Genomic DNA, 26,854 nt, shown 5'->3' with positions numbered 1-26,854 from the left:
CATAGTACATATTCACCTGTAAATTCTATTTATAGTAATAGCCATCTGTATATTATATTCTAGTACATATTCACCTGTAAATTCTGTTTATAGTAATAGCCATCTGTATATTTATTCACTGTATATATTCATCTGTAAATTCAGTTCTACTTATAGTAATAACCATCTCTCTACTTATACATATTTATATATATTCAGAACATTTTTACGTCCTGCACTTACGCAACCATTGTATATCCTGCACTTGCTGCTATTGCACTTCTGGTTAGACCTAAACTGCATTTCGTTGCCTTGTACTTGTACTTGTGTAATGACAATAAAGTTGAATCTAATCTAATCTAATCTAATGAATGAAGACCTGTATCACTGATACCATAACTACTACTGCTGTTCTATTAAGTGGATTTTTTTTTCTCAATTTTTGAAGATGAAATTAGTAATTATAGTTAATTGAAAGCCATTATTTTAACATTTAATAGAGGCTAAACTTAAAGGTGCACTATGTAACTTTTCCGTCCACTAGAGGGCGCCTTTTCAAAACAAAGGCGTAGTTTGATGACGCCAAGTTTGAGCGCAGAATCTTGGGACATGTGGTCTTAACCTCACAGCCGGTGGAAAAGACTTGGGCAGAAATCATGTTCATGGATGCGATTATTGATGTTACTGTAGTATGAAGCAGAGTTTTGTGGGAGCTGAGCAAGGCCGCAGGAGCGATTGTTAATAAGAAGAGTAGCGAGCAGCGGGACTTTTATTATGGTATAGTCGACGGCGGGACTTTTATTATGCCACAGTTGCTGGCGCCATTTCCGCTTTTCCGGTCATGAGTATGAGCCGGTAACGCAGCTCTGTTTATCATATTAGATACATCTGAGTGTGTTGAAAATGAAGTTATGACGCTACTCTGTGCGTACGCGCGGCGGCTGCTATGACACTTGTTCACACTGCAGTGTGAGTAAAGCGTTTCTGCAAAATAAAACCGGAAACCGATGGTAACGCAGATATGACGCAATTGACAGGCGACTCCCTCACACGTCCCGGTTCCTTGGGTAAAATAGCAATTTTCTCACGATTTACAAATAGTTGGAAACATTTGGGACATTGTAAGTACTCAATTGAGCAAAATATATAACACTGGCCTAGTGATTTTTGGATATTTTACTGCAAAAATGTTACATAGTGCACCATTAAAGGGGTCATGAACTGGCTTTTAAAAAATTATACTGTTGTCTGAGGTCTACTTATGACGTTTGCGTGGTTTTTACATTCAAAAACATCATAATGAATAAGCAATAGGCTATTTTCTACCCTGTTTTTGAGCCTAGCTCTTGAAACGCTCAGTTTTTATGGGCGTGCCTGATTGAAAACTTGGAAGTAAATACCCACTGCTATGATTGGATAACAGCGCGCGCGTGTGTATTTCACTATTTAAGATGTGCGAGCCCTGGCCCATACATGTTCGAGTCTGATCACGAATCGCAGGACAATGAACCAACTCAAATACAAAGCCTGTGACAGCATGGAAGTTATGTTTAGTTAAGACACGTACATAATCCGTAGAGCTCAAACGTAGCAATGCAATACTATCACATATAAAACAAAATTTTTACTCCCATAATTGTGTTGCATCATTCCTGTCAGATCCAGAAGCCACAGCATTGTTTTTTAACCTCATCCTGTCTGCAAATACAGTCTCTTACAAACCAAAAAATAGAACGAGGCATCAGTTTACTGTAGGGGATTTGTTGTGTCGCGCTGCATCCAGTGTAGACAACATCACCGATTATAATGGGTTATATTGTCATTTGTTGCGTCACATCACGCTGCTCGCGTCTGGTGTAGACACTATGTAAGAAAAAAAGTTCACTGAAAGGTTCTTCCAGGAACCAAAAATGAGTCTTCTATAGCGTTGCTGTGAAAACCCCCTTTTGGGACCTTTATTTTAAGAGTGTATATAGTGTCAAGCCATATGTGTTATATGGTTTCAGGTGTTTAAGAGGGTTTTGTTAGTGAAATGTATTAGTTGTCAGTCTAGAACAGTGAGTTTCATCTCCTCTTCATTCTCCTATCTGTCATGACTTTATGCGTTCTTGTGTGTTTCAGGGAGCGGAGCTACGGCTGTGGTCCAGGCTGCCTACTGTGTGCCCAGGAAGGAGAAGGTCGCCATCAAACGCATCAATCTGGAAAAATGTCAGACAAGCATGGATGAGCTCCTGGTATTGAACTTGTTACCACATTATTAAATGGCACTTGTTGTTTTTTTGGTTTGTTGCTTTTGAAGATATTAGCACAAGTATGGAAGTAACATGAGTTGTGAATTCCATTCATGTCAACTTGGGCTAAGAGACATTCTGCTTAACTCTTTGCCCGCCAACGCTTTTTTCTAAAAGTTGCCAGCGTTTTTGATCAATTTCACCAAAAGTTCCATGGCTCCCAGAATTTTCTTGTGGTTAAATATCTGAAAATGCATTATATCAAAAGAAAGAACAGAGCCTCTGCTTTTAAACAAACAAAAATGCTTCTAGCGTCATTCAATCTTTTTTATCAACACTTGAGTGTGGGTAAGTTTCATAAAAAAAGGAGTATATCGAGTCCATCAACAGCCCCAAAGCTGCACAGTCCTATAGCTCATCCTGGGATGGCATTTCATTCAGTAATATTAGACAGTTTTGATTTATATGCTGTTTAATTTCGATGTTCGCGTCATTTTAAATATGCATATGATTACACATGATATCACTTGTTCATCTTCGCATGTGTTATGATCAGGAGATTCAGTATTCTTTCAGAAGATGTGTAATAGCGCCTCCTACCGTATAACAGTGTAAACACGGAAATCAGTGGCGGGGAAGCGTTTTCTCACAAATGACGGAAATTTCTGTCAATGGCAGGGAAAGAGTTAAATGTATGAAACCTGTTGGACATGATCCCATCTGTGCAACATTTAAAGGCTGCATATGAGAAATACCACTCAATAAGTCATGGCTCATAAATGCCAACACATTTTATGAGCTGACAGTGAATAATGACCATACAGGACTGATTGTAATGCATGGACAGAACTTATCGACATTTGGTATGTGTTTTTTAGACAATGGGAACAGGTTTTTACATATCGCCGCTGTCGGGCGGAAACCTTGTGTATCCGTTTTGTATCATTTTATTTTTTCACAAATCAGAATGATTTATGAAAATCATTATTTTCATAAATCATTTTGTCAAAAGGCCATTTGACAAAAATCTGAGCGCCCACATAGCTCCAGTAATCTTTATAACCTGTGAGTCGATGAAAACGTAACGCAATGCGCTTACAGTTACGATATGTGTATTAAGGCTGGGTTAGAACCAATACCGATTCTTAAATCCCAAGAATTGAACAGAAATCCCAAGAATCGATCTTTCAGTCTGGCTGTTTTCAGTAGATGAAAGAACAAAGCTTTATAGCACATGATGAACCGTTATGTTTTTATTACCTTAAAATGAGACATTTCTATCTACATACACCGCGGATCCGCTTGCAGTGAAGTCACCATTTTTGCACAGTTGTGTTTCTACAGTAGCCCTAAACAGACAAACTTCTCTACAGAGCACTAGCTACTCTCTGTTGTCTCAGACGACGACATCTTTGCCCTGTGCCGGCCACCGTAGCTTCTCTATGTGCTTCGAAAGGGAGGGGTGAGCGGTGGGTGGTTGCAATTCACAACCTCATCTCTAGATGCCGCTAAAATTCACACCGTGCACATTTAACTGTAGACACTGAACTGATCATCCTATCCACTTTTCTACTAGTTACAGCACGAAATATAAACATGAATGAACATCAGAAGGTATGTTGAAAGCTACAGTACAATTTACAGAAATCAGTGTTTCAACAGCCAAAAACCTTTGTAAAACGGCTTGCCATGTAATGTTACATTTACCTCAGAAAAAACATTCAAAACATGCTAGTCAGCTAAAAAAATTATTTTGCTAAATATATGCACTATATTGCATATTTATTGAATTCTTCAATATTTAATGCATTATTAAATAAGTCCTTTGTTTTTATGACAGCCACCATTTAAATGTTTACATTTCCTATAAACGAGTAAAACCACAGTTGTTTTTAAAAATATATATTTATAATATAAAATGTATATAATTATAACAATATTATTATTAAAAACTTCCATATGTGCAATTGAAATAGTAGCCTACAAATCAGTTAATTTTAACATTTAATATTATAGAGATGTACCAAATGGGATTCCCTGTATTGTATACAACATTCAGAGATATTTTTTCCTTGAGAAAATTAGCCATGTACTGTACCTGATAGGCCCCAATTAATCGAATTGAATGTTTTTGTGAAAACTGGTGCATTTTTTTCAGGATTCTTTGATTAATTCTTTCTTTGATTAAGTTCACAAGAACAGCATTTATTTGAAATAGAAATCTTTTGTAACAATGTAAAAGCCACATTTGATTAATTGAATGCGTCCTCGCTCAATAAAAGTATTAATTTCTTTTGAACAGTAGTATAAGTGTGCATTCGCACTGTCAGAGAATCAGAACATGTGAGGAAAAGAGCTAACACATGGATTCTACCATTTCCAGATTGCCTAAACTGTTATTAACTGGACCAAAGGGAATCCCTGTGTTGTTCCCCAGTTTTATGCCAGAGTTTTTATTTGCTAGTCAGAATTTCCCCCTTCACTTCTGTGTGAATCACAACATTGACTAATATAAGACTTTATCCCAGTTATTAAAGAACTTTTTTTTTTATTGCCCGTGTTCCCGTTTTAAGGGCGTTTTCACACCTGGCTCGTTTGATGTGGGTTTTTTTTTCAGAACCTGGTGCATTTTCTCCCTTTGTTCAGTTCTTTTAGACATATATATATAAGCACTCAGATCTGCACCAAAACAATCGCTCCGAGATCGCCTGAATGACGTAGTCTCAGTCTGATTGAAAACAAACTCTGAAGCGGTTCGGTTGAGGTGAGAAAGCGATCCGACTCAACAGACCAATGAACCAAGTGGTATCATAATTCATAACTGGATATGTTATATAAAAGCAGCAGTGAGCACCAAAGAGCTAATCTTCATCTTAAAATGTGTAATTGTTCATCTCTGTGCTTTGCAAGAATGCTGTCCCGATGAAGCCTTGATTCGCACTCTAACTTCATTATAAATGATCTATACTATATACTGTATATGTATATATATCATTTATCAGTCAGAGCGGGAATCAAGGCTACATTTGTATAAGTATTTGCGTGTGTCATGGGAGCTACGGATAAAGTTACAATAAGCCTCGGAGCAAACTTGTCAATCCATCTTGATGGATGACGCAGAGGAATGTAAACAGGTGAGAACTGATCAATTTTGGTATGCTTTGAAATGTTGCCTTGTGAAAGCAAACCGATCCGAGAAGAAAACGCAGCATTGTAACAAATTAAGTCCTCGTTTCGGAATAAAGCAAATTACCAACTGGTTTGGTTTGAAAGTTCCCCCTTTTTTGTTCGATTCTTGTCAAGTTCAAGTTGAGTCCTCAAGTTTCTACGCAAATCCTTTCCCCTTCCCATCTTATTAATTTCATCTGTCAACTCCTCAAGGAGCTCAAAAGGTCATACTTTTGTTCCTCGTGACCAGGCGATTTCGTCGTTCACTGGGAAAGCTCATATTCCTGATTTCCAAGCTCTCTGCGGGAGGCTACTAGAAACTCAGTTTTTCCCATATCCAGGTGTCTAACAGAGGAGTTAGAAGTTGTTAGGGATATTATCTCTAGTCCTGCCTTCTGTGATTTCATAAAAAAAGTCAGTAAATGGAGACTTTCTTCCAGCTGAACTGAAGTAAACCCTTGGGAATGACTTGGGTGAAAGTTAACGGATTCTCGGTTAGGGTCACATGGAAAATTTGCAGTTCAGGTTTCCTCAGATGCTTTCTTTGCCTTTATGATCTGCTGAGCGCTCTCTTAAACTCAGAGGAGGCATTAAATTAAAGCCAGATTGCTCCTGTAATGAGCGGGAGCAGCAGCCGGCAATTGCGTGTAATCTGCATCGAGGGCTGCACTCGGAGGATATTCCTTCGAGGTTTGGGTCAATTTCACTTATGATCAGGCCAATTTGCCGCTGTATAGCAGGCTTTAGTTCTTCCCAGCATGCAGGAGCAGCCCAATTGCTGTGAAAAAGAACAGGACAATCCAAACAAGTCACAACGCAGAAGCCGTGTGACTCTGTTGTGGTGGGAGGAACAATTTTCCTCTCTGACTGAGCTGAGATCCTGTCAGTGCCATTGACGTCAAGCTGAATCTATAGTGAACCCACTGTGTACCACTGCAGCGCTCATTCTACGGGGACGTGACAAGACCTCCCCAAGGCCTTCTGAAATCACATGACTTCAGTGTCTGCCAATTGTCCATCAGATGACGGTGTTTAAATGTGCTGCATTTCTCCTAGATGGATTAGCTGCCTAGGGATGTGTCGCTCGTATATACAATATATTCAAACTATCCTGTATTATATATATTCACAGACGTCAGCCTGAATTTGATGGTGTGGGCTACACTTTATATTTATTAATATTATTACTATTTAGTATTACATGATATTTATATTACTATACAGAAGCACTGCGGTATGTCAAACGTTTATCATAATAATTTGTGAAATGTTAATCAAAATTACATTGAAAATTTAAATGGCCAGATGTCTTAATTCAGTTTTCTGCAAGTGGACCAAATGTAAAATATTTTTAAATATATATATGTATTAAATATAAATATAAATATAAATATTTTAAATATAAATATATATATATATAAATATATATATAATAATTCTAATATTCAGGATTATTATTATTATTGGTAGTAGTAGTATTAATAGCTGTTGTTGTTGTTAATATTCAGTATTATTTTATTTTTATATTACTATGCAGAATCAGCACGAGATGTAAAAATTGTTATCATAATTATTTATTAAATGATTTAATTGCAGTTATAGTCAAAGGGGTTCTTCGGTTTATGCAACAAAATGCGTATTATTATTATTATTATTATTCAGTATCAGATCATTTTTTACTTTACTAAACAGTACCAACATTAGATGTTAAACATCATAGTTAGATGTTATTTATAGATATCTGAAATTTATGTAAATAAGATTGTTTGTTTTTCTGATGAGAGCGATTTTTCTTGTACCGATCTTAAATTAAATGTTCTAAAAAAAAAAAAGGGAAAGATTGTGCTTCTCTGAAAGTGAATCAGCAAAATATCCTGCTGATCTGTTTTAATCTGATTTTCCTTGTGGCGTGTTGGTAGAGAGAGGGAGAGAGAGAGAGTGTGTGTGTGTGTGTGTGTGTGTGTGATGAAGGCACTGTGAGAATATCAGTGGGTCAAGGTTAAGTAAATATGTTGAAGCAAATGCACATAAGTGTGTGGATTGTTTCGATGTATAAGATTTAGACTGAATAACCAAAATGACAAATATTTACCCCAGGGTTTAACGTAAATGTAATGCAAATTGAAATGTATACTGGAGAACATCATATATTGAGTGAGAAATTTGGCCTGAGGAAGAAGGAAAGTGTTTTTTCCACTGGGCGTAGTGGCAGAAAGGCAGTGACATAACCACAGACAAAGGGTCTCAGTGCTTTTCTTTGCTCATTGTCCTCTGGACGTACATGAATCGGGTGGCAAACAGTCTCTTGATGTCACCCTCCCTGCTTGGGCTATTGTTTTTGTCTCTCTCGGGTAGACATCGGCCAGCCACGCTAAGATGACCCTCGGCTACTACTGTGAGAATGCAGATGGAGCTCTAGCCATTGAATAGTCCAAAGACCGTCCTCTGCGTTATTGTTTTCATACGCCCTCAACCTGGTGTCTATCGTGGAACTGGACGCAGCCTTTGTGGAGCCAGCCAAAGCTGACTAAATTGTTGAATCAAATCCAGCTTTGGGACAGAGGAGTGGGACATACCCAGTGGCCCACTGTTGGGGTGTCAGTGTCCCTGCAGTGTTGGCACGGGAAGAGCTTTGTGTTCACTGCATACATGGTTGCACTTGTAAATTCATTTTTTTGGGGTCAGTGGAAGCGTGGGTCATTTTAGGACATCTGCAACCTGTCCCTTAACTTGAAGCAAAGTAGTACACTTAATAACAAACATGGCTGCATTTTTGCTACATTCCATTACCAAACTTGCATTCAAACCATAGTTAATTTTTTTTTTAACTGTAATTTACCATCCTCACCCATACAGGATAACTCTTTGGGCCTGGCCTGTGAGAGGTGGAATTAAGCCCCCCGTCAGTCATAAGCCCCTTTCACACAGCAATACCGATAAATTACCGCAATGCTGCGTTCACACCAAACGCGAATAGAGCGTCAAAATCGCGTCTACTGCGTCTAGTTGGATGCTTGAACATTGGGATTGTCCCTGTAATAAGGGCACCGTAAGTCGCTTTGGATAAAAGCGTCTGCCAAATGCATAAATGTAAATGTAAATGATTCGACTAATTATGAGGCGAAATCGCGTACATCGCGTCGCAGGACCTCCAGACGCGCGTCGACACGTCTTTACATTGACTTAACATTGAAATCACTCGCTCCAGATGCTCTATTCGCGTTTGGTGTGAACACAGCATAAAAATTACCAGAATGACTTTACCAGTAATTAAACAACTATGCTGTTCACACAAGCAACGGCATTATGGCTTTTTACCGGAAAGAGACGTTCACACATCAGCAGCAAAATACCAGGACATTCTGTGATGTCAGTCATTACGGAAACTGCAGAGCCGCAACGCTGATGAATGGAAAAGGCTGGGTTTCAAGCACGACACTTTGAAAAAGCTGGGAGAAGTGGCGCAATGTCAAAGATGATCATTTAGTGCATATTTAAATAAAAAACTATTCATACGTTTACTGTAAACAGTGCAGAGTAATCACATCATCTTCATAAGTCTTTATGATTGGCCCAAAGCAGACTTACGTCATCGCGCTCTGACTTTGTACGTGCAAATACCGGTAATCTTCATTCCGTGTTCACACAGAGCATATTACCGGTAATTTACTGGTAATGTTACAACTTCTCTTACTGGTAAATTGCCGGAACCAATTTACCGGTATTTTTAAAAAGGTCCTGTTCACACATTATCTGTTACCGGTTATTTACCAGTAAAGACTTTATGTGTGAAAGGGGCTATATACACTATTTGGCAAGTTGGGCTACACCGCATATTTCTGTGCGATTTTATTTATTTTCATTTATTTTATTTCGACTAAATGTGTCTGAGCCATGTGGTGCGGTGCTAGGAGCCAGTAGGTCAGGACCATAGACTTGTAAAAAAATATGGACGTAGTGTTTGTGACGTCACCCATAGGATTCTGAAGGGCAGTTTTGAAGCGTCAAGTAGGGATGAGCTGGCCATTGCCATCTTGGCAGCACGTCATCGCGCGTCATCTTGGCAGCACGTCATCGCGCGTCACTCCCGGATAACAGAAAATGGGCAAAGAGGTGGGACATGGGCGAAGCTGAGGTGACACGATGACTAACAGACAGCAGATAAATGGCTATCCACCTGTCACTCAAAGTGGCAATGCCCTTAATTATGCAGAACTTTAATGCTTTATAAAGTGTAAACGAATGAGTTATAAAAAAATTCACGGTCCTCACAGTTGTCATGAAGGGCAAAATTAGATATATAGACCAAAACCACAATTTGTACCAGGCTGTAAACATGTTTTTTTCTGCTGTAAAGTTTGGCATTTTAACATGGGGCTCAATAAGATTCTGCTCCATTCTGGAGCCTGTCCCTAGCAGCCAGTCGATGAATTGCAGTTTAAGTCACTTCCGTATTGGCTTCAAGAGAAACTGGGGGAGGTTGCTGCTTGGTCAGGACCCAATCTGGGAGTGGTCTATATCTCCCATTGTGAAACACAGAGCGAAGTTTTAAAAAGAACGATGGGTTACTTAACGTAATCCTGAGTTCCTTGATAACTGAGTGAGATGTTTCACCAACACTTCCTTCCTTGCACAGGAACGGAAAGAAATCTCTCCATAATGATTTTGACAGGGGTCGACGTGTCACAGGGGCTTACGTAGTTGGTCACGCCCAAAGCGATTCCCATAGTGAACCACTCTATTATCAAAGAACCTGGGATTACGTTAAAGGGGTCATGAACTGGATTTTTTAAAATGTTATACTGTTGTCTGAGGTCAATTTAGGATCGCGTTTGCATGGTTTTTACATTAAAAAGCATCATAATGAATAAGTAATAGGCTATTTTCTACCCTGGTTTTGAGCCGAGCTCTTGAAACGCTCGGTTTTAATGGGCGTGCCGCATTGAAGACTTGGAAGTAAACGCCCACTGCTATGATTGGATAACAGTTTTGCATATTATAATGAGCTTCGGCTCCCCAAGTCATTATACGTGAGGAATTGTTTTGAAAACTTCCAATGTGGAGAAACGACAACCAAAATGATTCGCCCACAGGGCTCGCAAAATGTCTTTATCAAACAAACAAACACAATAAGTTTCGACTAACGCAACTCAACGAAGCCTTGCCCATTTTTTCTGTATGCCTTGGGCGGGAATGACTTAAATGAGGAATATTGTGGCGTGTGCTGAGAATATCTAACAATGAGCAATGTATTTTTACAGCCCTAATTAACCTTCGTTAATGTTAGTTAATAAAACTGTTCTTGTTCTTATTAGTTCACTGTGCAATAACTAATGTTAACAGACATATTGATCGTAATAAAGTATTAGTAAAAATTGAGATTACCACAGATTAATAAATGCTGTAGAAGTATTGTTCCTTGTTAGTTCATGTTAACCAATGTTAACAAATGAAACCTTATTGTAAAGTGTTACCAGAAATTATTTTCAAAATACATTTTTTATTAATAAAAACAACTCTGGTGCCCATTGATTTTAATATTAGCAAAGCATCATAAGACTATATGAAGCTTCAGCATTGTGGAATGAACAAGGTATATCTTGTGTGGCCGTTCATTAAGCCTGCAGGGGTTTTTTTGTGTTTCTCTTATTGATTGCTTTGCATTGCGTGTAACAAATTGAACAAGACTGGGCCTGACAGCTGAAAAGAAATGGCAGAATTGCTTTGTAATATCATTAGTAAGCCCCCACCATCAAATGACTCGAGGAGAGTTTAGAGTGATGGATTCGGCCGCAGTGCCAACATTACCTCAGATGTCAATCTCTCTCAGCTGCTCCGTCAACTGGAAAGACTAGCAAATAAACAGGGGATAAAGAAAACTGCTTGTTTTTCCTTCTGTCTCCGATTGCTGAAAAATCAAGCAGCGCCATTTTTCTGATGAATATTGACAGTAACACACCTTGGTTATTTGGAACGGGCTGTAAGGCAGTCAGATGAAGGTGTCGTGGTGTTTACAGCAGCCTTGGATTGATGTTTATTTTTACAGTTTGTGCGTGCTTTGCGGTCAGTGAAATGGGCTGGAGGTGCTTCTTATACGAGTGAGCTAATAAAAACTACTATTTCACCTGAAGTACGTAAATATCTGCACTGAACCTGAAGATTTGCCAACTTGTGCAACTGAGCCAGACTTGTTTAAACATTAATCCAGATCTGGAATGGCACCATTGTGAGGCACCACAGTTATTCGGTTAAGCCATGAGGCCCAGTGCATTCTGGACCACATACTATGTGACTGTATACACAGTAAATGCCTTCTGGAGAGCTGCTTCAGTCTGCGACCAGCACATGTACTGATTCCTGTGTTTAACGCAGTTTTTACTCCTCTAAAGAACAGGGTCTCCATGGGTCCTTAAAAGTCTAGTTTAATCAAATTTGACATCATAAAATGAAGAGAAGGCTTAATTATCTTTGCAGGATGTCTTAAATGGCGTAATGTAATAAACTTCATTAAATAAAAGAAGTGAAAAACGCAGCACTTATGCTTGTTCTACAGGCTCACACTTTCAGAGCGGTTTGCAATATCCGAAAAGCCCACATTAAGGCCAAGCAATTGATCTACTTTTGATGATTTATGACTGTTTGTGTTTATATCATTCATACCGGCAAACTTTTCATATTAGATTAGATTAGATTAGATTAGATTCAACTTTATTGTCATTACACAAGTACAAGTACAAGGCAACGAAATGCAGTTTAGGTCTAACCAGAAGTGCAATAGCAGCAAGTGCAGGATATACAATGGATGCGTAAGTGCAGGACATGGATATGTACTGAATATGTATAAATATGTATAAATAGAGAGACGTTATTACTATAAACAGAACTGAATTTACAGGTGAATATGTACAGTGAATAAATATACAGATGGCTATTACTATAAACAGAATTTACAGGTGAATATGTACTATGAATACAATATACAGATGGCTATTACTATAAACAGAATTTTACAGATAGAGGTATACAATAATATGTTAGGCTAATATGAGGAATAGCAGTGGATTAGGGTAGTGCAATAAATTATGGACAGAGCTATCCGGAAAAAAAAGTGTAAAGTGCAGTGGAAAGTGGTTGCATATTACATTTAGAAGTACAGTGCAAAAATGCAAATGTAAACATTGGTACTATAAATACAGTCGGCAGTGCAAATGAGCATAATCCAGTTAAGATATGGCAGTGTAAGATGCATATGTAAACATTTGTTACTGTGATAAACAGTCGGTAGTGCAAATAACAAAGTGAAGGAAGATGTGAGGTAGGAGAGTTATCAGTTTATGAGGGAAGTGGATCAACGGGGGTTTGAGTTCAATAAAGAGACAGCTCTGGGGAAAAAAACTGTTCTTTAGTCTGCTGGTCCTGGTCCGGTGGATCCTGAAACGCCTGCCGGAGGGCAGGAGAGAAAACAGTCTGTGGGCTGGGTGAGAGGAGTCCTTGAGGATGCTGCGAGCTCGATGCAGACAGCGTTTCCTCTGGATGTGTTCGATGGCAGGCAGTGGAGTCCCTGTGATGCGCTGGGCAGTTTTCACCACCCGCTGCAGTGCCTTGCGCTCCGCAACAGAGCAGCTCCCATACCACACTGCCACACTGCCATTACCTCCATATAATGCCTAATACAGCAAGCGCTACTTTGTTTACAGAGGTAACCGGAGAAACCTCTATACTGTATTACGTCTCTTCCATCATCGCTATCTAATGGTAGAGATTTATTTGCATATTCATTCAGCACATCTGCCAGTTTTGTTCAGACCAATGCGAAGATCGACTAATCGATAATAAGATTTGATCATTTTATTTTACACAGCTTACACACAGTGTTGCAAAAGTTAAAAGGTGGCTTGCTTATTCATTCAAAAAAAATTAGAATAATAAGGTAGAAAAATAATACTATTACTTTAATGTTATTAATAATAATTAATATTAATACAATCATGTTTTGTTGCACTTTATTTTACAGTACAGTGTACTTATTATGTACCTGGGAAACAGGACTGTAAAATAAACTGCTACCCATATTTTTTATGAATGTATCCTTTTGATTCTTCCCTTTTCTTAAAAAATGTTTTAACTGCTGAAATGTGAGGTTTATAATTGTATAAAACTTGTTTTTGTCAAAACTTGTACTATTTGAACTGGAAAGTTGTTTAAATCACTGTTTTTACAGTCATTTTATGGTTTAGGACATTGATCTGCATCCTCTCCCAAAACGATATTGATTGTATTTGTGGAGGTCTTAAAAAAAGGTCATAAAAAGCCTTAAATTTGATTTTAAAAACCCTGAAGGAATCAGATTTCGTCCAATTTGTGCTGACTCTGAATCAGTTGGAAAGGATATTGGCTAAATCAGGTTAACTGTCGACAAAGAGTGATTGTCGCTCTCCCTTTTTTCTCTCTCTTCTAGAAAGAGATTCAGGCGATGAGCCAGTGTCACCATCCCAACATTGTGTCGTACTACACATCATTTGTGGTGAAGGATGAGCTGTGGTTGGTCATGAAGCTGCTCAGTGGTGGTAAGTCTTGCCCACTTGTTCTTTTTTCCTCCAATTCAATCACTTAAAGGTGCACTATGTAACATTTGTGCAGTAAAATATCCAAAAATCACTAGGCCAGTGTTATATTTTTTGTTCTTGAGTACTTACAATATCGCAAATGTTTTCAACTATTTGTAAATCGTGAGAAAATTGCTATTTTACCCAAGGAACCGGAACGTGTGAGGGAGTCGCCTGTCAATTGCATCATGTCTGCGTTACCATCGGTTTCCGGTTTTATTTTGCAGAAACGCTTTACTCTCACTGCAGTGTGAACAAGTGTCATAGCAGCTGCCAAGCGAACACACAGAGTAACGTCATAACATCATTTTCAACACACTCAGATGTTTCTAATATGATAAACAGAGCTGCATTACCTCATACTCATGACCGGAAAAGCGGAGATGGCGCCTACGATTGTGTCATAATAAAAGTCCTGCTGCTTGCGAGGCGTTTGTTGCGCTCTTCTTATTAACAATCGCTCCAGCGGCCGTGCTCAGCTCCACAACACTCGGTCCTGCTCTGCTTCATACTACAGTAACGTTAATAATCGCATCCATGAACATGATTTCTGCCCGAGTCCTATCCCGATTCTTTCCCACCGGCTGTGAGGTGAAGACCACATGTCCCAAGATTCTGCGCTCAAACGTGGTGTCATCAAACTACACCTTTGTTTTACTTCTAGTGGACGGAGAAGTTACATAGTGCACCTTTAATTTCCGTCTATTTCATTGCATCCAAGCACTGAAAAAAGCCATTCCAATATTTATTCAACATCATGTGTACTGAGAGGACTTGATTTTGAAGGCAGCATCTGAAGGAGCTTCGAAACAAGAAAAATCAACTCTTTATTTTTATTGAGAAAAAAAGCACTGAAGTTAATACATTTATTTGTTCGGTTGTAATTACTTGAATTTGTTGTAGTCCATAAGAAAATTTCTGGGTTGGTGGTACATTTTTACATTTTTTAAGTCTTTTATGCTCACTAAAAGCTGCTTTTTTTTTAATAAAAAAAAAAACTGTGAAATATTATTACAATTTAAAATAACTGTTATAAAATAAATGTATTTTAAAATGTAATTTATTCCTGTAATGGCAATGCTGAATTTTCAGTCACAAACTCATTTTAATATGCTGATTTGGTGCTTATTATCAGTGTTAAACACAGTTGTGCTGATTTTTATGATTGGCCCAAAGCAGACTTACGTCATAGCGCTCTGACTTCGTACGTGCAAATACCGGTAATCTTCATTCCGTGTTCACACAGAGCATATTACCGGTAATTTACTGGTAATGTTACAACTTCTCTTACTGGTAAAGTAAGCTTTGATAAATAGAATGTTCAAATTAACTTTTTTTGAAATATAATTTTGTTGTAACATTATAAATGTGTTTACTGTCACTTTTGATTAATTTAATGCTTCCTTGCTGAATAAAACTATTATGAAAAAATGAAAATTCTGTCATTAATTTCTCACCCTCATGTCTTTCCAAACCCATAAGACCTTCGTTCATCTTCGGAACACAAATTTGATGAAATCTGACAGCTTTCTGACCCCTCCATAGACAGTAATTTAATTACCACCTTCAAGGTTTTTTGTGCACAAATAGTATTCTCGATGCTTTATAAAATTAAGCTTGAACCACTGTAGTCATATGGACTATTTTAACAATGTTTTTATACCTTTCTGGGCCTTGAAAGTGTTCAATTAAATTGCTGTCTATGGAGGGGTCAGAAAGCTTGGATTTCATCAAAAATATCTTAAATTGTGTTCCGAAGATGAACGAAGGTCTTACGGGTTTGGAACGACATGAGGGTGAGGAATTAATGACAGAATTTAAATTTTGGGGTGAACTAACCCTTTAATTTCTCTTTAAAAAGTATCTTACTGACAGCAAACTTTTGAACAGTAGTGTTTATTTGGTCCTTCATCTATCAAATACTGTTTGACTGTTTGAAATGAAGGGTTTCTCTTTGTAGTAGAAATACTTTAATGCATTTGTATTTCAGTTTTGAGTGCTATAACCACTGATTGGGATCTCAAATGAGCCGTTAGAATGATAATAGAGTCTGCCAGGCGCTCCCCTGCGGAGTTAATCAGAGACCGCTGTTAATTACAGCAGATGTGTTAGTGCTGCAGCAGCCTGAGACTCACAGGATGTCTTAGAGCATTATTGCATTATGACTGTGTCCTGCACGGATATCTTCCGACATACTTGTCATTCTGGCTTTTGAGGAATTTCTCATAAGACATATCTTGACACATTAAGTTGTGCAAACAGATCAGAGTTTTTTTCCGTCTTTTTTGCAGCTGTGAAGTTGCTGTAAATAGTTTTATTTAGGGCTGCAACTGCAAGTTATATCGAAATAAAATCAATATCGCGAAATGGCTTAGTGCAATTGTCAAATTGCGCAGGGTACGATTTAAACCGGGTGCACACTGTAAGATTTATAATAGTCGTTTTGTTGATTTTGCTTGTCAGACTTACGAACATGATCTCCGCTGTAAGCCTTGTCACACTCTAGGAACTCAGTTGTTGTTAATGTCAGACTATACAACAATTAAGCATGTGTTAAAAAAAGAAACGCAGACAGAAGACTCGTCCGGAGTTTTACATCAATCCGTTTACAATCAATCACTTTCGGTGACTGTGTGCTGCGTTTACGTGCCGAATAGAAATGGTGGCTAGCAAACAAAAATAATATCTAGTGTTGATTTTGACGTTGACGTAGAAGAAGCCACACTGAAGGACACTGTCAGAATTTCATTGGAGGTAAAATTTGATCGCAACAGTTATTAATCTTCAGATTTCAGATTTTGGCCTAGGATCAGAGGAATCTTTTAGGATTCTCAAAATATGTGTGGGAAGTCCAAATCGTGGCCAGAATCGTACAGTACGAACCTTGCTTTATTAAAAAATATATATGCGCCGCTGTTTTCAGAGTGAAGCGTGGCATTTACACACACAGTTCAGTGTTTCAGTGGTGCTTCATTCTGAAACTGCCAGCTCAAATTTTTATTTGCTGGCAACCCAAAATAAAATATAAGTCAAAATAAAAGCTTGTTTGAAAATGAAGAAATTAAGATGTAAATATTAGTATTGTAATTTTACTGTAAAATAAAATTATTTTTGTTATTATTTTATTAGTGTTAAAGTTTAATAATATTACAATGTATTACTTTTGTTTAATAATTTTACTTAATAATAGTAATATAAAATATAATTAAATTATAAAATCATAACTTCACATATTGAAGTACTGCATCTCCATACAAATACTGTACATACATATATATATATATACTTTAATGACATCCCATTCTTAATCCGTAGGGTTTAATATCGAGTTGGTATAACAGCTTCAACTCTTCTTGGAAGGCTTTCCACATGGTTTAGGAGTGTGTTAATGGGAATGTTTGACCATTCTTCTAGAAGCACATTTGTGAGGTCAGGCACTGATGATGGACGAGAAGGCCTGGCTCGCAGTCTCCGCTCTAATTTATCCCAAAGGTGTTCTATCGGGTTAAGGTCAGGACTCTGTGCAGGCCAGTCAAGTTCCTCCACACCAAACACTGGTGCGCAGTCATGTTGGAACAGGAAGGGGCCATCCCTAACCTGTTCCCACAAAGTTGGGAGCATGAAATTGTCCAAAATGTCTTGTTATGCTGAAGCATTAAGAGTTCCTTTCACTGGAACTAAGGGCCAAACCTACCCCTGACAAACAACCCCACCCCATACTCCCCCCTCCAAAAAACATTACACTTTTTCCATAATGCAGTCAGGCAAGTACCGTTCTCCTGGCAACTGCTAAACCCAGACTCGTCCATCAGATTGCCAGACAAAGAAGGATGTCATCACTCCACTGCTTTAGAGTCCAGTGGCGGCGTGCTTTACACCACTGCATCCGACGCTTTGCATTGCACTTGGTGATGTAAGGCTTAGATGCAGCTGCTCGGCCATTCCATGAAGCTCTCTGCGCACTGTTCTTGAGCTAATCTGAAGGTCACACAAAGTTTGGAGGTCTGTAGCTATTGACTCTGCAGAAAGTTGGCGACTTTTGCACGCTGTGCACCTCAGCATCCGCTGACCCCGCTCTGTGATTTTTACATGGCCTACCGCTTCGTAGCTGAGTTGCTGCTGTTCCCAATTGCTTCCACTTTGTTATAATTCAACTAACAGTTGACCGTGGAATATTTAGTAGTGAGGAAATTTAATGAATGGACTTATTGCACAGATGGCAACCTATTACGGCACCACGCTTGAATTCACTGAGCTCCTGAGAGCGACCCATTCTTTCACAAATGTTTGTAGAAGCAGGGTGCGTCTCAATCAGCTCCCAGTCGTGAATCAGTATATTGTGTACATGAATGTGGCCGACTCCCTGATCAGTGGCCTGACTACTGCACTAGGGAGCTGATTGAGACGTTCCCGCAGTCTGCATAAGTGCTTGATTTTATGGTGATTGGAACAGCAGAATTTAATGATTTGGAGGGGTGTCCAAATACTTTTGGCAATATAGTGTATATATGTGGCCTATGAAAAGTAATATTTCAGCTTTATTATTACTATTATTATTATGCTGATGCACCCCAAAAAAACAAATACCTCTTAGTGTAGAATAATATTTTTTTTTCCAAATATAGATTGGGTAAAAATTCCTGTATCTTTTCATATCGCAATATATTTCGCAGATAAACAGAATATTGCAATGTCAGTTTTTTTTCATTATCTTGCAGCCCTGGTTTTATTTCAGAGTTTTAAACAGCACGTTTCGCTTCTTGATTGCATTGCATCTTTTAAGCTCCAGTTGTGCTCCTGTCTTTCCAAACCCCATTGTGTAAAGCAACTGCTGAGAGTTTGATGATATGTTTCAAGCCAGTGTGTAATGCTCTGTCCCAGACGCAGCCAAGTGCTGGACAGGGAGATTATAGTCTGGCTCGTGCTGACACTGACAGCCGTGGGACGCGGCCTTTCTTCCCCCGGTGCAGAGCTGAAATCACTCTGTCTGGATAATCGCTGTTCATTTTACGCCTGTCGTCAGCTGTCGTGCCCTCCTCCTTCTGCTTCTGCCAGCGGAAGATGCCCAGGTGGCGCGCTGTTCGTTTTAAATATAAAGGTAGGACACAACAGGTCTCACAGCTGGACTCTCGATGTAGTGCCTGGTACATCACAGTGGGCTTCATCTTAAATAAAAATGGCTCGGGCAGGCAGCTAGTTTAAACTTAACAGATACTGCTGTGTTTTATTGTGTAAAAAGGGTAGGGGCCTTAAAGGCATAGTTAAGCTAAAAATGAAAATTGGCATCAAAATGTGTCCATACAATGAAAGGCAATGGGGTCCAATCAGTGTTGACTTCCATAGTATGTACAAAAACAGTTAAAACATTCCTCAAAATATCTTCTTTGGTGTTTAGCACAAAAAATAAAGTCAAACTGTTTTGGAATAACATGAGGTTGAGTAAATGATAACAATTTTCAGTTTTTGAGTGAATTATCCCATTAAATGTTATTAAGGCAAATATGAGCCAGTGAACAGTTAAAGAGATGTACTGCTCAAAGCCTTCTTTTGTTTGACAGCCTTAAGTTGTCCTTGAAATGTGACTTTTACGTGTTAACTGTCCCATTGTGACAGTGACGTTTGTAATGTTCCCTTTGACAGCTGTCAGAAGTGATGAAGTAAATAGGAATGTGATTTTACATGAAGCTGCTTGGAGGCATTCCATAGTTTCAGCATAGCAAGGGTGTTCATGAAAGAACTCTGAAACAAATGATCTAAATCTCTTTTTTTTGTGTGGTTTTACTAGGAAAATGCAATGTTGTTTTTCAAAATGATACATTTTGTCATTCCCTCCTGTGTACTCTATACTGTCCTGTAACATAATGGCAAAATAGTCTTCGATTTGAATTTAAAAAAAGGATAATACATCTCATAGTTGCTTTATTTACTCGTCGTGGCATTTACAGGAAGAGCAGATGTGGCAGAAAGTCAGCTTCTCAGCCTGGCCTATTTGTTAGGTACAAAGGTATGTGAGATAGGAACGCGATCAATAACTTCATTAGCACAAAGCACAAAAGAGCTTGTCCTCTCTGTGGCCTCTGAACAGCACTTGTGAGTAGATCTTTTTCAGATAGATGGGAGTTTTACAACTTTACAAGCACACATTGTTGGCTGTAACCTGTGTGCTGCACTGGATATAAAGAGGTCGTTTTGCAAAACGGGTCCCATTTGTGTACATGTGTAAAAACAGAAAAATGTCTAATATCACAGTAACAGTTGGAGTAACTGGAGTTGTAGACCTTTTCTACACAATAACAAGCGTCCAATAACTTTTATTATATTATGTTTTATTTTGTATTTTTTTAAATATAAAAATGTATTTTTTGCAAATACATTAATATTTACATATTAGGGGTGCACGATATTCACAAAATGTGATATTGCGATATCGATAATTAATATTGCGATATCGATATTAATTTCTATATTTTTAAACCAATGTAAAATTACAAAAGTTACGGAAGACACATCAAAATAGATTCATAACATATAAAACAAGTTCTTACAACACAAGGTTTATTTCAACTGACAGTCATATTGGACTGGTACAACATGAATAAATAAATAATAATCTGTAAATAATAATAATGTCTGGTTGTACAGTAGGGATGCAACAATACAGTTAGTCCACGGTTCAATACATACCTCGGTTTTTGGTTCGGTTCGGTTCGTTTCTGATGGCTTGTCACATCAGTTTTTTGCTATTCTATTCTTAGGCGACAGGAACAGAAAGAGGTTAAGGAAGAAAAATATTATTGCAATATTCTTTTTTTTATTTTACTAAAAAGACTGTGTATAGTACATTCTTAGTGTATAGTATAATATAAAATAAATATATATAAAGATTTACAGTGGCAGCTCAGAGCTGTACAGCAGTATTTAAGTATGAAATTGTATGAATAAATGTAAATTAAAACACTATATAGTCTTCAATAGAAAATATACATTGATTCTTACAATGTGATATCGCGATAATGATATTGAATCGATATATCGTGTACCCCTATTACATATTAAATTGATTGATATTAAATGTAATTTTGCAAATAATAGAATATAATTCAATTTATTTATGCTTACACGTTGGTTATATCTAATAGAAAATAAAAAAAATATCACATAGTGATACAGTATAGACATTAATATAAACATTTTCTACACATTAGCAAAAATCCAATAACTATGTATTTATTTATTTTTTGCATTCCAATCATATATTCAAATTAATATTTGAATTGACATACAAGGACGTATTTCAATTCATTTAAACGCTTTATGTATTTGTAATTTATTTATTTAATCAGGGACAATACACATTAATAATAATGCGCCAGATTTAGCCAACACTGGCTAATTTTCATTCATAGTCCCGTGGCAGGTTGATGTTAGGGACAGGAAAGAAAAGAAAAGAAACAAAAATACAAACATCAATATAAATCTATAAATGTTCACAATTTTTTATTCAACAGTAACCATGAAAAAAACACCTGGAAAAGTTTTTTATTGAATGACCCAAATGATGTCCATCCAATACTAAATGTAATGATTGCGTTTCAAAGGGTTAATGTGAACAATCCACTTAAGCAGATAACATTTTGGAGACTTAGCATATTATACACACACGTTATACATAAGCACTAGCACACACACACATACTTTAAGGAATTTCAACTTAAACTCAGTGCTGCATTCTTGAATGTGACTTTTTTTTTCATCCAGCGAGCAGATTACTCGGAGCAACTGAAATTTTTGGTGCAATAATATTTTAAGCTGTCGCTGTCTTGTAGGTTTTAAGCACAGTGTTTTGAAATATGGCATTGTGCCCGTAGTTACTCACAGCCCACTGAGAGACAACAGATGCTTCCTATCTTCCTTTTATTCTCTCTGCTCCTCCACCCTTATTTTCTTAGAGTAATCTTTCCCTCACCAGCAGCCCCTGTGCCCTTTGGCCCAGTGGGCACGACATGGCATGTTCCACCCACATCAATGCGGGATCCTTAGGAAGGCAGCAGTGTCAGATAGTCTGACAACTGTTGGTCAAAGAGTCATTTGCTTTTCCTGTTGCGGAAGCATAATTGGAATTACAGAATGGGCATTAGGGAGATTTCCTGGAGATACTTTTCCTCAAAGTGTCATGAGAGAATATTTAGAATGCTTTTGCACCACATGGTCATGGTTAAAGTTACTTTCAAGAGCGTTTGGAATGGGCGTTTGGCTCATGTGAACAAAACATAAATTGATTTGTTTAGTATTTAATGAAGTTAGAAGCGTTTACAGGCACATCTCCATCAAACCTCAGCATGGGGCTTCACATGATTGAGGCGTTCCTGGATGAGCAACATTCTTGGGAACCGACACTGGGGAAGTTTTGTTAATGAGCCCCTTACATTCATAGTTAAAGGATTAATTCATTCAAAAATGAAAGCTTTGTCATTTATGTTGCTCTTAATCCATATGATTTTCTTCAACAAGATTAAGCTTAACCTCTAAACGCATACCTCGGGTCTTTAGTGACCTGGGACGTCATTTACTACCCCCCTCCTCATTAATTTTTTTAAAGTTAACCTTACATTAGGGTTAACCTTAAAGTTAACCTTACATAACTGTTTATTTCACACCGACAAAATGAATTGTTCTGCATCGGCGAGAGTGTGGGCGGGCTTTTGATATCGCGGCTTTACTTCCTGCTTTCTACTGTGCAGACTCCGGTCCCTAGGTCACTACTACGCAGACTCTGTCCCAAATCTGCGCCATATTCGGACCTCCTGCAGCGTCACTTTTTTTACGTAATGATGAAGTGATGTTTCACTCATAGTAACCGCAGGCAGAAAACAAAAAGTATCATCAGCAAAACTTAACTTAAAAATGGCTCAGCGATTTACTGCAGAGCAAGTACTGAACACAATCAAATATTAGTGTCTGTCAAACTGTCAAATGATAGTTTTGAGAATGTTTGAGATGGCGAATATGCCAGCCAGATGCTGAATATACTGGGAAATGAGCTCTGGAGATGATGGTATAAACATCTGCTCAACCCTCCCAAGCTCCAAAAGGAAACAAAATATGCTTTATTTTATTCTTCTGTAATTGTTACTCTAATATCAGGAGAGTTTTATATTATCGCGACAGGTAGAGATCTATCCGTGTTAGAAATAGATCCGGGTTGCTAAAGACCCGAATATGTAATAATGATTAGCAAAATAATGATATATATTTAATGGTTAAAGACATTGTTTCATCGTCATCATTTACTCACCCTTATATCGTTCCAAACCGTATCACTTTCTTCTGTGAAACACAAAAGGCGATATTAAGCAAAATGTTCACGCTGCTCTTTTCCATTCAATGAAAGTGAATGGTGACCAGAAATCAAACTCCAAAAATGACAAATGGGAATTCATACGACTTAAGCGCTATATTTCAAAGTTGTCATCTGGCTTCAGAAGGAAATATAGCCCACAAATCACTATTTCCATAATGTTTTTATGGTGCCTATTGTTGTTTTTGTAGTGTGAGAACGCACACACGAAAAAAGCAGTATGATCATTCTGCTTAATATCTCCTTTTGTGTTCCACAGAAGAAAGTCATATGGTTTGAAACATGAGGATGAGTAAATGATGTCACTATTTTATTTTTAGGTGAACACTGTCTTAAAGTTTATTTTATCCCTAGAGCTCAAGATATTGAGGGGAGTTGTAAGAAATTACAACATTTTTATCTCTCTTGCTTTCTGGCCCTCCTGGTGTATGTTTGACACGAAGCAATTTTGCTGGTTTCACTCAGCAGCCTCACCCATCCGTCTCACATGGGTTTGTAAACTAATGTGGCATCATTTACCAAGATCTCTCTCTCTCTCTCTCTCTCTCTCTCTCTCTCTCTCTCTCTCTCTTCACCGTCAGTGAAATTTGATGTGTTGTTCGCTCAGTCAGCAGTGCGCTGGCTTCATGCCATACACATGCCCGCACACACACTGTAACAGCCTCTTTTTTCTTTCATTTGAATGCTCACTTATTTGAGTTTTTAACAACCTTCAGGCCACATGGAGGTCTGGTCTACAATACCCTTTTTAAACCACGGAAGAAGAATGAGCTGTAGGAAGAAAAAAAAGAAACCAAAATAAGAAAACACAAGCCATTTTTCTGTTTGTCGAATCACTTTTACCATGAACTAGGGCAGGGGTAGGCAAGTTCAGTCCTAGAGAACCGCTGTCCTGCAGAGTTTAGCTCCAACCCTAATTAAACACACCTGAACCAGCTCATCAGTGTCTTCAGGATTACTAAAGCTACAGGCAGGTGAGGGTTTTTCAGGGTTGGAGTCAAACTCTGCAGGACAGCGGCTCTCTAGGACCGAACTTGCCTACCCCTGAACTAGGGTGTGGGTGTGATAAACTACCTTGATTTCCTTGGCTATGATCCCTCAATTTTTCCTGGTGAGTCATGGTGCACTTTGAAAATACAGTAGGCCTGTGTGAAATTGTATATCTGTATTTTTCACCCTTTTGAATACATTCAGTATATGTATTTTTGTATTTGTATTTGATTGTTTTATTTATTTATTCTTTTCTTCTTCCAATGGATCAACCTGCATAGCTGATATGCAGACATAATAACGAATGATTTTCATTCAAATGCACAATCCAACAATATATTTAACTACTGTTCAAAAGTTGGGGGTCGGTAAGATTTTTAAATGTTTTTGAAAGAAGTATCTTATGGTTACCAAGGCTGCATTTATTTAATCAAAAATACAGTAAAAACAGTAACATGGTGAAATATTACTACATTTTACTTTCTTTCATCTATTTAAGTATATTTTAAAATGTAATTTATTCCTTTGATGGCAAAGATGAATTTTCAACAGCCATTACTCCAAATGATGATTTGGAAACATTTCTTATTATTGTCAATGTCGAAACCGTTGTGCTGCCTAATATTTTTGTGAAAACTGATTTTTTGATGAATAGAGAACAGCATTTATTTGAAATAGAAATCGTTTGTAACATTGTAGATGCACTGTCACTTTTGATCAATTAAATGCATCTTTACTGAATAAAAGTATTAATTTCTTTTTTTTTTTATCTTACTGACCCCACATTTTTGAGTGGTAGTTCTCGGAACTTTAGCCACTTATCCACTGCATGGTACGACTCGGCTTGGCTCACTTTACTTTGGCTCGGTTTGTTTTTCCACTGCTGTTTAGTACCGCTTCAAAGTGGGTGGGATTATAGTCTGATTGTTGTAGTTGCGCCGCCAGCTCGTCTACTGACCATGATACAGCCATTTATTTTTTCAAGTTGCATGGAACGGTTGTTTAAAGCAAGTAGTTTAAAAAAGTCGTGCAAACAAATTATACCTCGGTGGCTGTTGTTGGCTATTTAAATCTAGGGGGTTTGGTGTCTCCTGTCGCAAATCCAATGCCGCTGGTAGTGATGATTCTCTCTGACCAATCAGTGATCTGCAGTGTTTACACGTCACATTTTAGTATCGGTACGGCTCTCTTGGAACTTCAACCGAGGTGATACCAAGCCTGCCTCGATTGCCCCCAGGTGGTTGGTCCCAGACAGTATAGCTCAGAAACCCCGCCCCTCCATGTATTCTAATGGAAGCGAGACAAACTAAACAATCAAATTCATATCGTTTTTTTCCCAAAGTTGGTTTCTGTCATTTTAGGCAGTTTTTATCATGCTAATTTAATTTCAAATGTTCATTTTTTTAAATAAGTTTGGTTTTAGTTAGTTATTTGATGCTATAAAAACGGGGTGTGTGAGGTCATGATTGACAGCTGCGATTGAGAGCTTTGAGTGAAGTAGTCACTCCGGTCCCGTGGTCACTACTGCACAAACTCTGTCCCAAATCTGCGCAAGATGTCAGCGCCATATTCGGACCTCAAGCAGCTTCACTTTTCTTCAGCGGAAGAGAATGAAATTGTGTCGTTTTTACGGTCTATGGATGGTACTAAAAAAAGTACTAGGTGCTAGGTACTTTAAACACCCGTCCTCCAAAAGTGAGCCGCACCGAGCCGTACCATACAGTGGAAAAGCGCCATTAGTTCTAGGAACTATCCACCAGGGTGGTTCCCCGAGAACTCATTTCCCTTAGGGCCATTTTCCTGGTTGTGTTTGCATCGGTAGTAGGAACTCTGAAGTGACATAAGCCACTCTTGTTGTTGTGACTTTTTTTTTTTTTACGGACTGAGACTGAGCACAAAGCTCTCCCATTCTCCATCATGTCTAATACTTTATTAGATAGAACTATTATACAAAGAATTAGACAGTATATGAAAAAGTATTTGCGTTTGTCGTGTGGTTGTTGCCCAATGTCGCTAGCTGAGCAGAAATACAGAATCATGTTTTGCTTGGTGCAAAGTTGCGTTAGACTTTTTTCCTTAGCGTAAAGGTTGAGAGGTCCATCTATCACTGTTCTCCATGTTCATAGAGTTAGTGCATGGAATAAATATATAGGCTATAGTGTGTGTGTGTGTGTGTGTGTGTGTGTGTGTGTGTGTGTGTGTGTGTGTGTGTGTGTGTGTGTGTGTGTGTGTGTGTGTGTGTGTGTGTGTGTGTGTGTGTGTGTGTGTGTGTGTGTGTGTGTGTGTGTGTGTGTGTGTGTGTGTGTGTGTGTGTGTGTGTGTGTGTGTGTGTGTGTGTGTGTGTGTGTGTGTGTGTGTGTATATATATTATTTTTAATGGCGAGTGCTGGTGTTTCGCATGTATCCGTCCAATCAGGGCATACTTACGTCACTGGTAGTTCCTATTGTGCTGGGTTGTACCCTACTCTGAAGTAGGAGCTAATTTAGATCCCCCATCAGGAGTTCCTAGAAATAAAATCGTT

At 38.2% G+C, this 26,854-nt stretch overlaps 1 protein-coding gene across 1 annotated transcript in view; it reads left to right on the top strand.

The window, feature by feature from the left end:
- oxsr1b (oxidative stress responsive kinase 1b) overlaps positions 1-26,854 on the top strand; it is a 72,777-nt gene that overhangs the window by 19,042 nt on the left and 26,881 nt on the right. Inside the window, exons 2-3 of the mRNA XM_079806603.1 lie at positions 2,101-2,213; positions 13,837-13,945. Coding sequence (XP_079662729.1) covers positions 2,101-2,213; positions 13,837-13,945 — 222 coding nt within the window. The remainder of the gene's footprint in view (positions 1-2,100; positions 2,214-13,836; positions 13,946-26,854) is intronic.

This window comes from Gobio gobio (genome assembly GCF_949357685.1).
Source record: "Gobio gobio genome assembly, chromosome: 23".
Taxonomy (NCBI): Eukaryota; Metazoa; Chordata; class Actinopteri; order Cypriniformes; family Gobionidae; genus Gobio; species Gobio gobio.
The sequence above is the reverse complement of the archived record's forward strand: the minus strand, read 5'-3'. Positions and strand labels throughout refer to the sequence as shown.